The sequence below is a fragment of the Choloepus didactylus genome, chromosome 3 (assembly GCF_015220235.1).
Source record: "Choloepus didactylus isolate mChoDid1 chromosome 3, mChoDid1.pri, whole genome shotgun sequence".
Taxonomy (NCBI): domain Eukaryota; kingdom Metazoa; phylum Chordata; class Mammalia; order Pilosa; family Megalonychidae; genus Choloepus; species Choloepus didactylus.
In genome coordinates, this window is record NC_051309.1 from 163,944,029 (window position 1) to 163,963,369 (window position 19,341).

General features: G+C 35.9%; 1 protein-coding gene across 3 annotated transcripts in view; it reads right to left on the minus strand.

Moving 5' to 3' along the window:
- Positions 1-19,341, minus strand: part of LRBA (LPS responsive beige-like anchor protein) — a 1,009,660-nt gene that overhangs the window by 685,293 nt on the left and 305,026 nt on the right. For all 3 annotated transcript variants that reach the window (XM_037830797.1, XM_037830798.1, XM_037830799.1), the window contains one exon: positions 158-236. In XM_037830797.1, the coding sequence (XP_037686725.1) occupies positions 158-236 (79 nt within the window). The remainder of the gene's footprint in view (positions 1-157; positions 237-19,341) is intronic.

Below are 19,341 nucleotides of genomic sequence, written 5' to 3' on the forward strand. Positions count from 1 at the left end.
ACAGAGAAAATGAAGACAGAGAGAGAAGAGAGAGAGAGAAAAGAGGATGGGAGAGAGGGAGGAAGGGAAGGTGAAAGAGAGAAAAAAATGTTGCTAGATAGTTAAAGGGTCATCAAAAGGAATAAATCACAAATAAACAAATTAGTAACTTGAATACCTCATATTTGAAACTGGGTCTTCTGGAACTGCACCAATTGTTGGAACCAAGGGTAATTTTGCATTAGATGATCTAATACCTATAAAAGAAAAAAAACTCTTTTAGCAATTTTCTGTTTTTAGATAAAAGTATTTAGGTGAAAAGTGTATCTTTATACCAGTTAATACCAATGAAGCTGTTAAAATACAAATGCATAAAAAGTAATGACATTGATGGCCTTCAACATTCAATGTACACAGACACAATTTCTAAAAAGTACAAAAAAAGGTGGGGGGACAGATGGGTAGAGGAAGAGTGTATATATAAATGACTGATATGGTTTTAGGACGTTAAATTTTAATCCCAAAGTAACCACAAAGAAAATATATGAAAAATATATTCAGAAAGAAATGACAAGGAACTCATAATATTACAATAAAAAACAAATAAATATGAAAATGTCCATTAATGGAAAAACTGAAAGTCAAAAAAGATAAAAAACTTACAAAGGCAAAATAACAAAATGGCAAAAGAAAAGCCTGCATTGTCAATAGTTAATTTAAATGTGAATGGACTAAACACTCCAGTCAAAAGATAGAAAATGGCAAAATGGATGAAAAAGCATGACCCAACTATCAGCTGGCTACAAGAGACTCATCTTAAATTCAAGGACATAAGTAGAGTGAAAGAGAAAAGATGGAAAAAAATACATCATGCAAGTATTAAAAAAAAAAGAGAGCTGGAGTACTAGTAATACCAGATAAAAGAGACATTAAATCCAGAACTGTTTGTGAGGCACAAAGAATGTTACTGCATACTAATAAAGGGTCAACTCTACAAGACATAGCAATTATAAATATATATGTACCTAACAGCAGAAGCCAAAAAATATGAAGCAAATATTAACAGAAATGAAGGGAGAATAAACTGTTCTACATTAATAGTATGAGATTTCAATGCACCACTCAATAATAGATAGAACATCTAGACAGAAGATCAATTAGGAAATAAAAGACTTGAACAATACTCAAAATCAGCCAACACCAAAGCAGCAGTATACGTATTCTCTCTAGTGCACAGGAATTGTTTTCCAGGATAGAACACTTGTTAGATAACAAATTAAGTTTCAATAAATTCAAAAATATTGAAATCATACAATGTATCTTCTCCAACCAAAATGGAATAAAAATAGAAATCAATACCAGAGGGAAAATGGAAAATTCACAAAATACATAAAAATTAAGCAACAAAGTACTCAACAAGCAATAGGTCAAAGAAGAAATTATGAGGGAAATTCGAAAGTATCTCAAGGTAATGAAAATGAAAATACAACATACCAAACCTTATGGGATACAGCAAATATGGTAAGAGAGGGAAATTTACAGCTCTAATTATTTACATTAAAAAAAGAAGAAAGACTTCAAAACAGAGACCTAACCTCAAAACAAGAAGAACTAGAAAAAGAGGAACAAACTAAACCCAAGGTGAGCAGAAGGAAGGTAATAATAAAGATTAGAATGGAGATAAATGAAACTGAGAACAAAAAAGGAATGGACTAAACAAAACCAAAAGTTGTTTCTTTGAAAATATCAATAAACTCGACAAACCTTTAGCTACACTGACGAAGAAAAAAAGAGAGAGGATACAAATAACTAAAATCAGAAATGAAAGGGGAACATTAATACTGTCCACACAGAAACAAAAAGGACTATAAGAAGCATCCACATACAAATAAAAAGGACTATAAGAAGATCCTATGAACAGCTGAACATAAACAAAATTAGATAACCTAGAAGAAATGGACAAATCCCTAGAAATACCCAAACTACCTACACTAACTCAAGAACCAATATCTACTAAAGAGGTTGAATCAGTAATCAAAAACATCCCAACAAAGAAAAGTCCAGGAGCAGATGACGTCACAGATAAATTTTACCAAAGTGTCTGGGGTGCTCGAAGCTGTATGTACCCCAGAAAAACATATTCTTAAATTTAATCCATTACACTGGCGCGAACCCATTGTAAGGTGGAGTTTTTGACAAGGTAACTTCAGTTAAGGTATTTCCCACCTCAAGGAGGATGGACCATTATCCAATTATTGGAGTACCTAATGAAGGGAAAGAATTCAGACAAAGAGAGAAAGACACTGAGCAGCCAGAAGCTGTAATCAACAAAACCCAGAAGAGAAGGGAGAGACCAGGAGAAGTCACTATATGCCTTGCCATGTGGCAAGCTAAGGACCAAGGGTCCTCAGGAGTCAGCCCCCAAACCAGAATCTTTAGGGAGAAAGCAACACCTTGATGATGCCTTGATTTGGACATTTTCCCGGCCTCAAAACCAAAAACTAATGAACTCCAATTGTTTAACCCAACCCATTTCATGGTATTTGCTTTGAGCAGAATAGGAAACTAAAATACAGTCCAGGAAGAATTAACACCTATCCTGCTCAAAATCTTCCAAGAAATTGAAGAGGAAAAAACACTCCCTAATTCTTTCTATCAGGCCAGCATTACTCGCATATGAAAGTCAAATGAAGAAACCACAAGAAAAAGAAACTATGAACCAAAAGCCCCTATGAACACACATGTAAAAATCCTCAACAAAATACTGGGAAACCAAATCCAAAAACACATCAAAAGAATTATATACCATAATCAAGTGGGATCTATCCTATGCAGGGTGGTTCAGCATGAGAAAAATCAATAAATGTAACACACCACATTAGCAGAACAAAGGAAAAAATGAATGAGCATCTCAAGTGATGCAGAAAAGGCATTTGACAAAATCCAGCACACCGTCTTTAAAAAACACTTAGAACACTCGGAATAAAAGGAAGCTTTCTCAACATGATAAAATGCATATATGAAAAACCCGCAGCTAACCTCTTACTTAAGGAGGAAAGACTGAACACTCTCCCTGTAAGATCAGAACAAGACAAAGGTGCCCACTGTCAACACTTTTATTCAGATTTTATTGTACTGGAAATTCTCACCAGAGCAATTAGGCAAGAGAAAAAAAGGCAGTAGGACCTCATTTTATGCAAACTCACACACATGAATTCAGGTATACCCAACTGGCAACTGAAAAAATTAAAGCAGAGAGAGAGGAAATTAAAATTTTTAAAAAGGATTTCTATGATTAATTTTATTTACTTATCATTACTGGAGTATTTATTTGCCCCATTTATTTAAAAAAGCATTGTAGGTTTGTTCGTATAGGAAATACTTATGAAATAATGGGGGTCGCTATTATGCATGCCCTAAATAGAGCCAGGAAGCATGGCAGCAGCAGGGTGGGCGCACAGTGGGAGGGGGAAGAACACTGACCCACCCATGGTCTCCAAGCAACACTGCCCAGCAGCTCACCAATGTCAAGCACCTTCCTGACCTCTGACTGGCTACTGCCTATTTTTTTCCTCTAGGGGACAGGGAGGAGGGACCTTGAGGCAGGGCAGGCTACTGGGGTGCATGCTCACAAGTACAAGAAAAAAATAATTAAAATTTTAAAAATTTATTTCTATGATTAATTTTGTTTATTTATTGTTACTTGAGTTCTTATTTGCTTTATATATGTAAAAATGTGTGATACACACCCTATTCAAGAATTAACTCAAAATGGATCAATGGCTTAAGTACAAGAAGCAGTACCATAAAGCTCCCAGAAGAAAATGCAGGGAAACATCTTGAAGATCTAGTGATAGGCAGTAGTTTCTTAGATTTTTACACCCAAAGCATAGTCAATGAAAGAAAAAATAAATGAGAACTCCTCAAAATTGAATGTCAGTGCTTCAAAGGACTTTGTCAAAAGGGTGAAAACGTAACTGAATAAAAAGGAGAAAATATTTGGAAACCATATATCTGATAAAGGTTTGCTATCTAGTATATTTAAAGAAATCCTACAGCTCAACAGCAAAAAACAAACAACCCAATTATAAAATGAGCAAAGGACATAAATAGACATTTCTCAGAAGAGGAAACAGAGATGGCTAAGAGGCTCATGAAAAGATGCTCAGCTTCACTAGCTATTAGGGAAATGCAAATGAATACCAGGAGATACCTCACACCTACCAGAATGGCAACTATTAAACAAACAGGCAAGTACAAGTGTTAGAGAGGATGTAGAGAAACTGGAACATTTATTCACTGCTGGTGGGAATGTAAAATAATACAGTCATTGCGGAGGATGATTTGGCAGTTCTGTTACTCAGGATATACCCAGAATATCTGAAAGCAGGGACCCGAGCAGACACAGATGTTCAGGGCGGCATTATTCACCACTGCCAAAAGATGTAAACAACCCAGTGTCCTTCAACAGATGAATGGATAAACAAAATGTGGCATAACATACAATGGAACATTATTCAGCAATAAGAAAGAATGAAGTCCTGAAGCATGCGACAACAAGGATGAACCTTGAAGATATGTTGAGTGAAATAAGGCACACACAAAAGGACAAATATATGAGCTCAGTGATATGAACTAATTATAATATGTAAAGTCACAGACATAAAATATAGAATATAGATCACCAGGATATAGAATGAGGCTACAGAATGGAGAACAGTTGCTTAACATGTACAGAATGTTTAACTAGGGTGAACTTAAATGTTTGGAAATAGACAGAGGTGACAGTAACACATTATTGTGAGAATAATTAACAATGCTCAATGGTGTTTGTGTGTGGTGGAAAGGGAAAGTTTAGAGACACTTATGTCACCAGAAGGAAAGTTGGAGGTTAAAACATGGGAATGTATAACGCAGTGAATCTTGTGGTGGACCCTGCCTGTGATTAACTGTACAAATATAAAAATGTTCACTCATGAACCAGAGCAGATGTATGACAATATTATAAGGAGTTAATAATAGAGCAGTATATCAGAAAAAATATACCTGTTGCAAACTATGGACTATACTCAACAACATTTTAATACCCTTTCATCAACAGTAATAAATGTACCACACCAATACTATGGGTCAATAATACAGGGGGATAAGGAGTATGGAAGGAAGATGGTTTTCTTTTTCATTTTTATTTCTTTCTGTTACAATGAAAATGTTCTAAATTTAATCATGGGGCAGTATGCACAACCATGTGATAATACTGTGAACCAATGATCATATACTTCGGATGGTTTCTACGCTGTGTGAATACATCTCAATGAAATTGCATTAAAATAATGTGTGATATACATGTTCTTATAACTACTTAGTAAATAACAGGGTTCACTATTATGTACAATTTTCAACTAACACAAAGGGCCTTATTAGTTGTGTAAAACAAGGTCCTACCGTATAAGGCATCCAAACTGGAAAGGAAAAAGTAAAATGTTCCTTATTTGCAGATGACATGATATTATATACAGAAAATAGTGGAATATTCACAAAAAAAGCTACTGGAACTAATAAACAAACTTAGAAAAGTGGGAGGGTACAAGATCTACATGAAAAACGGTAGTGTTTCTATACACTGGTAATGAACAATATGAAGAAGAAATTTTAAAAAATTCCATTTAGAGCAGCAAATAAAAGAATCAAATATCTTGGAATAAATCTAACCAAGAATGTAAGACTTGTACACAGAAAACTACAAAACACTGCTAAAAGAAACCAAGGAAGAGCTAAATAAATGGAAGGATATTCCTTATTTACAGAAAACAAGGTGAAATATTGTTAGGATGTCAATTCTATCCAAAGTGATTACAGATTCAATGCAATCCCTATCAAAATTCCAACAGCACTCTTTGCAGAAATGGAAAAGCCAATCATCAAATTTAAATGGAAGGATAAAGGGCCTCAAATAGTGAAAGCCATCTTTAAAAAAAGAACAATGTTAGGGGATTTTAACTTCCTGACTTTAAAGGTTATAACAGCCACAGTAATCAAAACAGCATAGTACTCGCACAAAGACAGATATACAGACCAAAGGAATCGAAATGATTTCAGAAATCAACCATCATGTTTACATCCAACTGAGGTGTTGATTTTTTTTAATACAATTTTATGGACATTGTTCACACACCATACAATCACCAAAGCGCACAATCAATTTCCCATGGTACCATCATACAGCTGTGCATCTATTATTCCAGAAAAGAAATGAAAACAAAAAAGAAAACTCAAATCCTCCCATATGCCTAATCACCACCCCCTCCATTATTGACTCAGAGTATTGGTATAGTACATTAGTTACTGTTGATGAAAAAATCTTAAAATACTACTAACTGTAGTACATAGTTTGCAATAGGTATATTTTTTCCCTATATTCACCTCTATTATTAACTTCTAGTTACAGTGTGATACATTTGTTCTAGTTCATGAAAGAGATTTCTAATATTTGTACAGTTAATCATGGACATTGTCCACTAGAAGATTCACTGTTCTATACATTCCCATCTTTTAGCCTCCAACTTTCCTTCTGGTGACCTACATGACTCTAAGCTTCCCCTTTCCACACCTTCACACACCAGTCAGCACTGTTAGTTATTCTCACAACAATGTGCTACTGTCATTTCTGTCCATCTCCAAACAGTTAAGTTCAACCGAGTTAAACATTCTGTTCACAATAAGCAACTGCTCCCCACTGTTTAGCCTCATTCTATATCCTGGTAACTTATATCCCATATCTATGAGTTTATATATTATAATTATTTCATATCAGTGAGACCCTACAATATTTGTCCTTTTGTGTCTGACTTATTTCACTCCATATAGTACCCTCAAGGTTTCTTCATCAACCCATTTTGTTTGTTTGTGTGTTTGTTTTTTAAGATGGTTTTGTTCAACCATACATTCCATCCTAAATAAACAATCGTTGGTTCCCTGTATAATCAAGTATTTATGCATTCACCATCATGACCACTATCTATAAAAGGACATCTCCATTTTTTCTCAAAGCAGGAGGAAGAGTTAAAGAAGGTAGAGAGACAAAAGAAAAAGAAAAAGATGGAAAAAAAATGACAGCTAAAAAGCAGCAGAAGGAAAGACAGAATTAAACTAAAGTACAATAAAAAAGTCAGATAACATTACCAATGCCAAGAGTCACATAATCCTCCCTTATATCCCCCCCTCTTATACGCATTTAGCTTTGGTATATAGCCTTTGTTATATTAAAGAAAGCATAAAACAATGTTTCTGTTATCTATAGTCTCTAGTTTGCATTGATTGTATTTTTTCCCAATACCACCCTATTTTTAACACTTTGCAAGGTTGACATTCATTTGTTCTCCCTCATGTAAAAACATATCTGTACATTTTATCACAATTGTTGAGCATTCTAGGTTTCACTGAGTTATATAGTCCCAATCTTTATCTTTCCTCTTTCCTTCTGATGTCTCACGTTCCTAACCTTCCTTTTTCAACCATAGTCACAGTCATCTTTGTTCAGTGTACTTATATTACTGTGCTACCATCACCCAAAATTGTGTTCCAAACCTCTCGCTCCTGTCTTTTCCTATCTGTCTGTAGTGCTCCCTTTAGTATTTCCTGTAGCCCAGGTATCTTGTTCACAAACTCTCTCATTGTTCGTCAGAGAATATTTTAAATTCTCCCTCAAATATGAAAGACAGTTTTGCCAGATTTAGGATTCTTGGTTTGTGGTTTTTCTCTTTCAGTACCTTAAATATATCACACCACTTCCTTCTTGCCTCCATGGTTTCTACTGAGAAATCCGCAGTAAGTCTTATCAAGCTTCCTTTGTATGTGATGGATCACTTTTCCCTTACTGCTTTCAGGATTCTCTCTCTGTTTTGATGTTTGATAACCTGATTATTAAGTGTCTTGGCATAGGATCTAGTCTGTTTGGGGTATGCTGTGCTTCTTGGATCTATAAATTTATGTCTTTCATAAGAGATGGGAAATAGTCATTTATTATTTCCTTTGTTATTGCTTCTGTCCCTTTTCCCTTCTCTTCTCCTTCTGGGACTCCCATGACACATACATTCATGTGCTTCAAGCTGTCATTCAATTCTTGGAGATGTTGCTCATATTTTTCCATTCTTTTTCCTATCTGTTCTTTTGTGTGTAGGATTTCAGGTGTCTTGTTCTCCGGTTCCTGAGTGTTTTCTTCTGCCTCTTGAACTCTGCTGTTGGATGGCTCCAATACCATGCAGCTAGTGGCTACTGTTATTGACAATGCAGCTTAAATTATCAATTTGCAGGAAATATATAGAGGACAGAGAAAAATGTTATAGAAAGTCAATAGGCACTAAAGAGCAAAAGATGCATGAATTAAAAAGTAAAATAAAATCAATCTAATCCATAATGTGGAATGCATGCTTTGGGTGATAATACTACAAGGAAAATAAGGCACTGATTACCACAAAAGTCAAAACAGCAGTTACTCTTAAAAGGAGAAGTAAGGGGTTTGGGAAGAATGTCAGTGCTGCTTCGAAGCTGTTATACGCCCCAGAAAAAGGCCATGTTATTTTAAACAATTCCTGTGGGTGCAGATAGTGGGTAGGACATTTTGATTAGGTTATTTCAATTTGAGATGTGACCCATCCCATTCCAAGTGGGTCTTAAGCCTTTTACTAGAGTACTTTATGAAAGGATAAAGGACAGAAAAAGCAGAGAGAGAGTTTAAGAGAGAAAAGCCCTGGAGATGCTAAGAGAGAACCCACAGAAGCTCTAAGAGGAAGCCAATGGAACCAGAGCTGAAAGCAACAGGACCCAGGAGAGAAGGACGAGGAGATGCTAGCCATGTGCCTTCCCATGTGACAGAGCTGTCCCAGATGCCAGTAGTCTGTCTTCAGAGTCCAGCTATCATCCTGTTGATGCCTTAATTTGGACACTGTCATTGCCTAAGAACTGTAAATTGTAAGCTAATAAATCCCTGTTGTAAAAACCAACCCATTTCTGGTATATTGCATTGCGGCAGCTTTAGCAAACTGAAACAGTTCCAAAGAGAGTTTCTGGGATGGCTGCCTAGGATTCCACTTTGCAGGTTTTGGTTACAGAAAGTTTTTCATTAAAATCTACACTTGTTTTATGACATTTACTGGACTTTTATTATTGTAATAATAAAAACCTTAAAAAAAAAAAAAACTATTGTAGCTAACACTCATTGAACACTTACTAAGTGCCAGGTAATCTTGTAGTATTTTACATCACCTAAGTCACTTAATCCTCATAACAACCCTGGGAGGGAGATATTATTATTATCTCAATTACAAAAATAAAAAAATCCAAGGAATAAGAATTTCAGTATACAGACGTAACACAAGATAACTATTCTTCTAGTGATAAACATTTGATTTGATTCCAATTCTTTACCATACCAGTGTTCTGTATATGCTTTACAGAAGTCTATGTGTACTCAACTTTCTTGAGGTAACTTCCTAAGTATAAATACACACACTTTAAATGTTGATACAAATTGCCAAATTGCCTTCAAGAAAGAATAAACTATTTACACTTCTTTGATTACTAGTGATAGTAAATGTATTTTTTTACAGTTTATCAGCCAGTTCACAAATAAGGAAATATAAATGTCTATTGTGAACTTTTAAACATTTTATTGTAATCTGTTTGTTTATGATTTATAATTACTTTTTATATATAGTGATATTTATCCTTTAATTATAAATTACAAATACTTGTTCAAGTTTATAATTATTTTGTTTACCACACAGAATTCTATACCTATAATCTTCTCCTTAAACCATGCTTTAAACAACCTGTACCAGCATGAAATAGAAAACAGGAATACCACCGTATTTTTTTAACAGGATTGTTTTAATACTTAAGATTATGTAAAGCACCTAAGATATACTTTCCTGCATTCCTGCAAAACACTACAGAAAAGAATCTAGAGCTCTCCCAAGTGATTCCACTATATAATGGTAATTCATGCTATATATTTTCATCCAAGACTTCTATTTATGTATTACTTACCTATTAAATTTCCCTCAACATATAAAAAATTCCTCCACTCTCCTCATCCTGAAACCCATCTCCTTTCTTGCTCTCAGCAGAAATGCCTGGCCATCCAAGGCCACAGCCTTTCTGTATATCTAAAGGAAATCCTGCTAACTGTTCAAGCTATCTTAGCCATCATTCTCTCAACAACTTCCCTTAGCATTTTTTTTTTTTTAAGAAAAGGCTTCTACACCTGCAGAAAGCACATCGTCACCAGCCCCCCACAAACAATCCATTTTGAAACTGAATCCCAGCTCTGCCACTATTCAGCAAGGTCTTTGATGACAGCTACCCTGCTAGGTAGTTATACTGGAATGCTTTGGGGAACAGTAAGGGCTAGGAACTCAGGCTCTGTCACTTAATGTGTGACCTTGGGCAGGTTTCTAAAACTCCCTATAGGTCAGTGTCCTCATCTGTAAAATTAATACTTCATAGGACTATTCTGAGGATTAAATTAAAGCACTTAGAAAGGGTCTGGGCCATAGAAAAAACACAGTGAATGACAGCCTCCTTCCCTACTCTTTTACCTTATAATTGCCTTTTAAATATTTTAAGAAAGATATATTTCCCTTTGGTCTATACTTCAGGTTGAAAACACACCCAAATTCCTCAACATTGATTCATATGACATGAAGTAAAGATAACTTAAATAAGATGATGCTTACAGGTGCTTTTTTAAATTTCATTATAAAATGTTAACAAAGAAACCAAAGTTAATTTCTGTTGAAAAGTCTGGAAACTGCAAAGCAAAGAATAATTCCTAGATTTAACTTTTATACAAAGTGTATTTCAACCAATTTAATAGATCTGATCGGAATAAAACAAAACATAAATATTTGATAAACCTGGCCATTGCCCTCTAAAGGAATAATACTTTTATTAAGACTGTCCAATTGCCACACACCACTCTCACAACTTCCTCAGGCTCAATTCAATTGTAGCTGGGCATTCTGATTTAATTTGGTGGTTAACGCAAATAAAGTTAATTCTGTGTATACATGAGCAGAAGCAGGATCTAATTGGGGATTTTTTAAGATTTAACTGATTAAGAAACAGCAAGGAGGGGGCAGGGCAAGATGGCAAAGTGGTGAGGAGTGGAATTTAGTCTCTCCGCTATGGCAGCTGGTAATTAGCCACCAACTGTATCAATCAGTGTTTTCAGGGTCTGCAGTGACCAGTCACATATTGTACACAAGTCTGGATGATGTGGAAAAGCTGAAATTGCAGCAAAATCTGTAAGTTCCCCCAACCATGGGTCTGGCGTCCCTCCCCACCCAGATCTCTTAGACTGTCTCACAGCTGGCTCCTTGAAAGGAAAAACAACAAACTACTGGGAGCAAGTAGGGGGCTCAACCCAGCCTCAACTGCAAAATTAGTTAACAAATTAATTAATTAACTTTTAGAGCTGGGTGTGCTAGAGAAGGGCTGGGCTCTGAGAAGAGGGCGGGGCACATACAAGGGGACACCTATTCCCTGGATCCAAAAAGGCTGTTTGGACTTTTTTTCTCCCCTAAATTTTGCCCCTCCACCTTTCTTGCTCTCTGATTCCTCATCTTTTTACACTACAATAGCCCCTGGTAAGGTCAGAATTAAAGGTGTTGGAGAGTAATTATTCAGATAATAGCCCAAAGCCCATTTTAAATTCTCTATTTTGACAGTGACAAAACTTCCAGGCAGGGAAAAGGCTTTAAAAAGGGATTTCATTTTTTAATTTTTTTTAATATTATTTAATTTTTTTTCTTTGTTTCTTTTCTAAATAAATATTATAAGTAGCTCTTTTCAGATATCTGCAACTGGCCTCTGAACCCAGTAAATGGAAAGCTGAAATAGGTCTGACAGATAAAGCAGAGAGCCTAGTGGGGGAGACAATTCCCTGAAGGGCATATAAGTTCCCCAAGAAGAGTGGGGTGTGGTCCAGCTCAATTGGCAGCCCTCCATTAAAGAGCTTTTAGATCCCAGGGGCTGGAAATCAGAAACCAGCTTCAGTCAGCATGCCTCCACCAGGGTCAGAGTAAGCAGGAGAAGAACTAAAGACACCAAACCTTGTTACACTGGTGAGGGAGCTGCAGGCTGGCAAGCACCACCTGCTGGACAGGAAAGGAAAAGCAACAAGTGAAGAGGCCTCACAGGAGGGCCACATTCACAGGGAAACTCCATATCCTCCTCCTGAGACCTGGGCCTCTCTGGACTGGAAAAACCTGACTGGGGTTGACCATATCTGAGGAGACCCTCCCACAAAAAGGATACATAGAGGCAGGGCAAGAAAAAGAAAAACAGGGGTGAAAAATTCTGATCAACTAAATAAAACCTAAGTTAGAGGTCTAGAATAAGTTGAACAGAACACCAAAGGAGAGAGAACAAAGCCAAACAAGAAGGAAACCCTAGATAAAAGAGTGATGCCTAGATAGGTTATCATAATAAGCCATACTAGGAAATACAAAAATATGGACCAGCAAAAGGAACAAATTAACACTTCAACTGAGATACAGGAACTGAAAGAAATAATTAATAATGAAACAGATCTCCTAAATCAATTCAAAAATCAAATCAATGAGATGAGGGAAGATATGGCAAAAGAGATGAAGGATATAAAGAAGACACTGGATTACCATGAAGAAGAGTTTGTAAACTTGAAAAAACAAATCACAGAACTTATGGGAATGAAGGGCACAACAGAGGAATAAAACAGTAGATTTGAACAGGCAGAAGAAAGGATCAGTGATCTGGAAGACAAGACACTTGAATTCATACACACAAAAGAATAGATGGTGAAAAGAATGGAAAAATACAAGCAGGGTCTTAGGGAGCTATGTGACAACATGAAGTGTTATGGGTATCCAAGAAGGAGAAGAGAGGGGAAAAGGAGCAGAAAGAATAATACAAGAAATATTCACTGAAAATTTCCCAACCTGATGAAAGACATAAAATTACACATTCCAGAAGTAAAGCATATCCCAAACAGAATAGATCCCAACAGACCTACTCCAAGACACTTAATGATCAGATTGTCCAATGTCAAAGACAAAGAATATACTGAAAGCAGCAAGAGAAAAGCAATCCATCACATACAAGGGAAGCTCCATAACACTATGGACAAACTTATCCACAGAAACCACGGAGGCAAGAAAACAGTGGTATGATATGTTTAAGATACTGAAAGAGAAAAATTCCCAAAAAAGAATTCTATATCCGGCAAAAATGTCGTTCAAAAATGACGGAGAGATTAAAATATTTTCAGACAAAAAGACACTGAGAGAGTTTGTGAATAAGAGACCAGTGCTACAGTAAATACTAAAGGGAGTACTATAGGCTGAAGGGAAAAGATAGGAGAGAAATGTTTGGAGAAGAGTGTAGAAATGAAGATTATCATGCAGGGTAAAAGGAGAGAGAGGAAAAAATAAGATATGACACATAAAATGCAAAGACAAAATGGTAGAAAAAAGTACTACCCTTACAGTAATAACACTAAATGTTAACTCCCTAATAAAAAGATACAGAGTGGAAGAATGGATTAAAAAACAGGACCCATCTATATGCTCTCTACAAGAAACTCACTTTAGACACTAGGACAAACATAGGCTGAAAGTGAAAGGTTGGAAAAAGATATTTCATGCAAGCAGCAACCAGAAAAAAGAGGGAGTAGCTATATTAATATCAGACAAATTAGACTTCAAAAGTAAAACAATTAAAAGAGACAAAGAAGGACACTATATATTAAAAAGGGATCAATTAATCAAGAAAATGTAACAATCATAAATATTTATGCACCAAGCCAGAGTGCCCCAAAAATTCATGAGGAAAACACTGAGAACACTGAAAGGAGAAGTAGATAACTCTACAATAATAGTTGGAGACTTCAATATACCACTCTTATCAATAGACAGAACATCTAGACAGAGGATCAATAAAGAAATGGAGATGCTGAATTGTATAATAAATGAACTACACTTGACAGGCATTTAAAGAACACTATACCCCACAACAGCAAGATACACATTTTTCTCAACTGTTTATGGAACATTCCCTAGAATAGACCACAGGTTGGGTCACAAAGCAAGTCTCAACAAATTTTAAAATACTGATATTATACAAAACACTTTCTCAGACCATTATGGAATTAAGTCGGAAATAAATAACAGGCAGAAGGTCATAAAATTCACAAATATATGGAGGATAAACAACACCCTCTTAGAAAACCAGTGGGTAAAGGAAGAAATTGGTAAATACCGTGAAGCAAATGACAATGAAAACACAACATATCAAAACATATGGGATGCAGCAAAGGTTGTGCTGAGAGGTAAATTTATTGCCCTAAATGCCTATATTAAAAGAAAAGAGACAGCAAAACTTGAGGAATTAACTGTTCACCTGGAGGAACTAGAGAAAGAACAGCAAACTAACCCTAAAGCAAACAGAAAGAAATAACAAATATTAGAGAAAAATAAATGAAACTGTGAACAGAAAAATAATAGAATCAACAAAACCAGAAGTTGGCGCTTTGAGAAAATCAACAAAATTGATGGAACCTTAGCTAGGCTAACAAAAAACAAAAAACAAAAAACAAAACAAAACAAAAGACAGCGGATACAAATAAATGCAATCAGAAACAGGAAAGGAAACATCACTACTGACCCTGCAGCAATAAAGGAGATAATGAGACTATGAGCAACTATATGCTAACAAACTAGACGACTTACAAGAAATGGATAACTTCCTAGAAAAGCATAAACAACCAACATTGACTCAAGAAGTAACAGAAGACCTCAACAAACCAATCACAAGTAAAGAGATTGAGTCAGTCATCAAAAAGTTCCCAAAAAAGAAAAGTCCAGGACCAGATGGCTTCACGTGTGAATTCTACCAAGCATTCAAGAAAGAATTAGTACCAATCCCACTCAAATGCTTCAAAAAAATTGAAGAGGAGGGAAAGCTACCCAACTCATTCTATGGAGCCAACTTCACCCTAATACCAAAATCATACAAAGATACTACAAAAAAAGAAAAGTATAGAGCAATCTCTTTAATGAATATAGATGCAAAAATCCTCAACAAAATACTCACAAATCAAATCAAACAACACACTAAAATAATTATACACAACGACCAGGTGAGGTTTATTCCAGGTATGCAAGGCTGGTTCAACACAAGAAAATCAATTAATGTAATACACCACATCAATAAATCAAAGCAGAAGAACCACATGATCATCTTGATCAATGCAGAAAAGGCATTTGACAAAATGCAACATCCTTTCTTAATGAAAACACTTGAAAGGATAGGAACAGAAGGGAATTTTCTCAGTATGATAAAGGCAATATATGAAAAACCCACAGCTAACATCATACTCAGTGGGGGGAGGCCAAAAGCTTTTCCTCTAAGATCAGGAACAAGACAGGGATGCCCACTGTCACCACTGTTATTCAACATTCTGCTGAAAGTTCTAGCTAGAGCAATTAGGCAAGAAAAAGAAATAAAATGTACCCAAATCAGAGAGGAAGAAGTAAAACTTTTACTCTTTGCAGATGACATGATTCTATATGTAGAAAATCCAGAAAAATCTACAGCAAAGCTATTAGAACTAATCAATGAATACAGCAAAGTGGTAGGCTACAAGATCAACACCCAAAAATCTGTAGTGTTCTTATACACAAGTACTGTGAAACAAGAGGAAGAAATCAAGAAAAAATTTCCATTTACAATAGCAACCAAAAGACTCATGTGTTTAGGAATAAACTTAACAAAGGCCACAAAAGACCAACACAAAGAAAACTACAAGAAACTGCCAAAAGAAATCGAACAGGACCTAAAAAAATGGAAGAATATACCATGTTCATGGATTAGAGGAGAAAATATAATTAAGATGTCAATTCTACCTAAACTGATTTGTGGATTCAATGCAATACCAATTAAAATCCCAACAACTTACTTTGCAGAAATAGAAAAATCAATAACCAAATTTATTTGGAAGGGCAAATACCTTGAGAAAGAGGAACAAAGTGGCAGGTCTCACACTACCTGACTTTGAAGCATATTACAAAGCTACAGTGCTCAAAACAGCATGTTACTGTCATAAGGACAGAGACACCAACCAATGGAATCAAATTGAGTGTTCAGAAATAGACTCTTGCATCTATGGACAACTGTTCTTTAATAAAGCAGTCAAGCCTAAGCAACTGGGACAGAGCAGCCTCTTCAATAAATGGTGTTTGGTTAACTGCATATCCATTTCAAAAGAATGAAAGAGGATCCCTATCTCACACCTAATACAAAAATTAACTTGAAATGGATCAAAGACTTAAAAATTAGAGCTAAGACCATAAGACTCTTAGAAGAAAATGTAGGGCAATTTCTTAAAGATCTTGTGATAGGAGGTACTTTCCTAGATCTTACACCCAAAGCACAAGCCACTAAACAAATAGACAAATGGGATCTCCTCAAAATTAAACACTTTTCTACATCAAAAGACTCTGTCATAGAGGTACAAAGGCAGACTACATAATGGGAGACAATATTTGGAAACCACATATCAGATAAGGGTTTAATATCCAAAATATACAAAGCTATCGTACAACTCAACAAAAGAATGACAAGCAACCCAATTAAAAAATGGGCAAAAGATATGGACAGATACTTTTCTGAAGAGGAAATACAAATGGCTCAAAAACATATGAAAAAATGCTCAACTTCACTGGCTATTAGGGAAATGCAAATCAAAACCACAATGCGATATCATCTCATACCTACCAGAATGGCCATTATCCAAAAAAAAAAAAAAGAAAATTACAAGTGCTGGAGAGGATGTGGAGAAAGAGGCACACTACTTCACTGTTGCTGGTAATGCAGAATGGTACAACCATTCTGGAAGACACTGTGGCTTTTCCTCAGGAAGTTAAGTATGCATTTGCCATATGACTCAGCTATTCCATCACTAGGTATACACTCAAAGGAAATGAAAGTTAAGACACAAACGGACATTTGCAAACTGATGTTTATCACAGCATTATTCACAATAGCCAAAGACGGAAACAGCCCAAATGTCCATCAATGGACGAGTGGATAAACAAACTATGGTACATATGCGCGATGGAATATAATGCAGCTGTAAGACAGAACAAAGACACAGGACACATAACAACGTGGATGAACCTTGAGGACATTATGTTGACGGAAGTTAGCCAGAAACAAAGGGACAAATACTGTATGGTCTCACTAATATGATTTAACATTAATGAGCAAGTAAAGGAGAGGCTAGGCCTCCCTATATTTGTGCCTAAGAGCCTCCTCCCGAATGCCTCTTTGTTGCTCAGATGTGGCCCTCTCTCTCTAGCTAAGCCAACTTGAAAGGTGAAATCACTGCCCTCCCCACTACGTGGGATCAGACACCCAGGGGAGTGAATCTCCCTGGCAACGTGGAATATGACTCCCGGGGAGGAATGTAGACCTGGCATCGTGGGATGGAGAACATCTTCTTGACCAAAAGGGGGATGTGAAAGGAAATGAAATAAGCTTCAGTGGCAGAGAGATTCCAAAAGGAGCCGAGAGGTCACTCTGGTGGGCACTCTTACGCACACTTTAGACAACCCTTTTTAGGTTTTAAAGAATTGGGGTAGCTGGTGGTGGATACCTGAAACTATCAAACTACAACCCAGAACCCATGAATCTCGAAGACAGTTGTATAAAAATGTAGCTTATGAGGGGTGACAATGGGATTGGGAAAGCCATAAGGACCAAACACCACTTTGTCTAGTTTATGGATGGATGTGTAGAAAAGTAGGGGAAGGAAACAAACAGACAAAGGTACCCAGTGTTCTTTTTTACTTCAATTGCTCTTTTTCACTCTAATTATTATTCTTGTTATTTTTGTGTGTGTGCTAATGAAGGTGTCAGGGATTGATTTAGGTGATGAATGTACAACTATGTAATGGTACTGTAAACAATCGAAAGTACAATTTGTTTTGTATGACTGCGTGGTATGTGAATATATCTCAATAAAATGATGATTAAAAAAAAAAAAAAAAAATGTAGCTTATGAGGGGTGACAATGGGATTGGGAAAGCCATAAGGACCACACTCCACTTCGTCTAGTTTATGGATGGATGAGTAGAAAAATAGGGGAAGGAAACAAACAGACAAAGGTACCCAGTGTTCTTTTTTACTTCAATTGCTCTTTTTCACTCTAATTATTATTCTTGTTATTTTTGTGTGTGTGCTAATGAAGGTGTCAGGGATTGATTTAGGTGATGAATGTACAACTATGTAATGGTACTGTGAACAATCGAAAGTACGATTTGTTTTGTATGACTGCGTGGTATGTGAATATATCTCAAAAAAATGAAGATAAAAAATGTATATGGTGTTGATAAACAGAGATTAATATACTAATAAGTAGAACTATTAAAATTTGCAAATTAGTGGACCTCCAGCATACAGCCTACTAAAGGTCAATGTATTTAGTTCATTTATTGTGTTAGCTTCAATTTTGCTTTAATCACTTATGTTCACCGGTATGGTGGAAAAACATATTAGCATATTTCAAGAGCAATGCTATAACTGAGAAATTACGCTTTAAGGGATGATTACTGAATCATTATATAGATATTCCTTTTTACTTTCTCGTACATTACTGAATCATTATATAGATATTCATTTTTACTTTCCGGTATATTAGAGTAGACAAAGGGAAATACCTGAAATCTCTGAACTCTAATTCAGCTTCCTTGATCTCTAATAATGATTGTGTAGCCTTTATCTTGAGCCCTTGTGATTTTAAAACCTTGTGATTAACCTTCACTTGTACCCATTTATCCAGTTTTTCAACTTGAGAGTATTTTGATCACTGAAGTTCTTGGGTCAGCCCAGAACTAACCACTCCAAGTCCAAAGTTACCTTGATAACTGAAGTTGGATCTGATCAAAATGGGCACACCTGACATGTGCAGTAGCTTACACTTTAACTTATAAGTGACCTATATCTCACTATAATACTAATAATCACTTCTATCATTATATTAATGCTGCCATTGTCTTACATACATTCTGTGACTAAGCATGTAAACTCAATCTGCACAACCTCAATAATTAGATCACCTCTAATTACATCATCTGGAGCCATTGTGCTCATTATCCAAAAACCTGCCCATCTTTTAACACTCTAAAACTATCAGAATACTATAGTTTACGGAGACAGATTTTTGGGTCTATAGGCCATCTGCTCTCCTGTTCTGCACCTAGCAATAAACTCTCTCTCTTTGAAACCCCAGTGTCTCAGGAATTGGTCATTTGAGAGTATCAG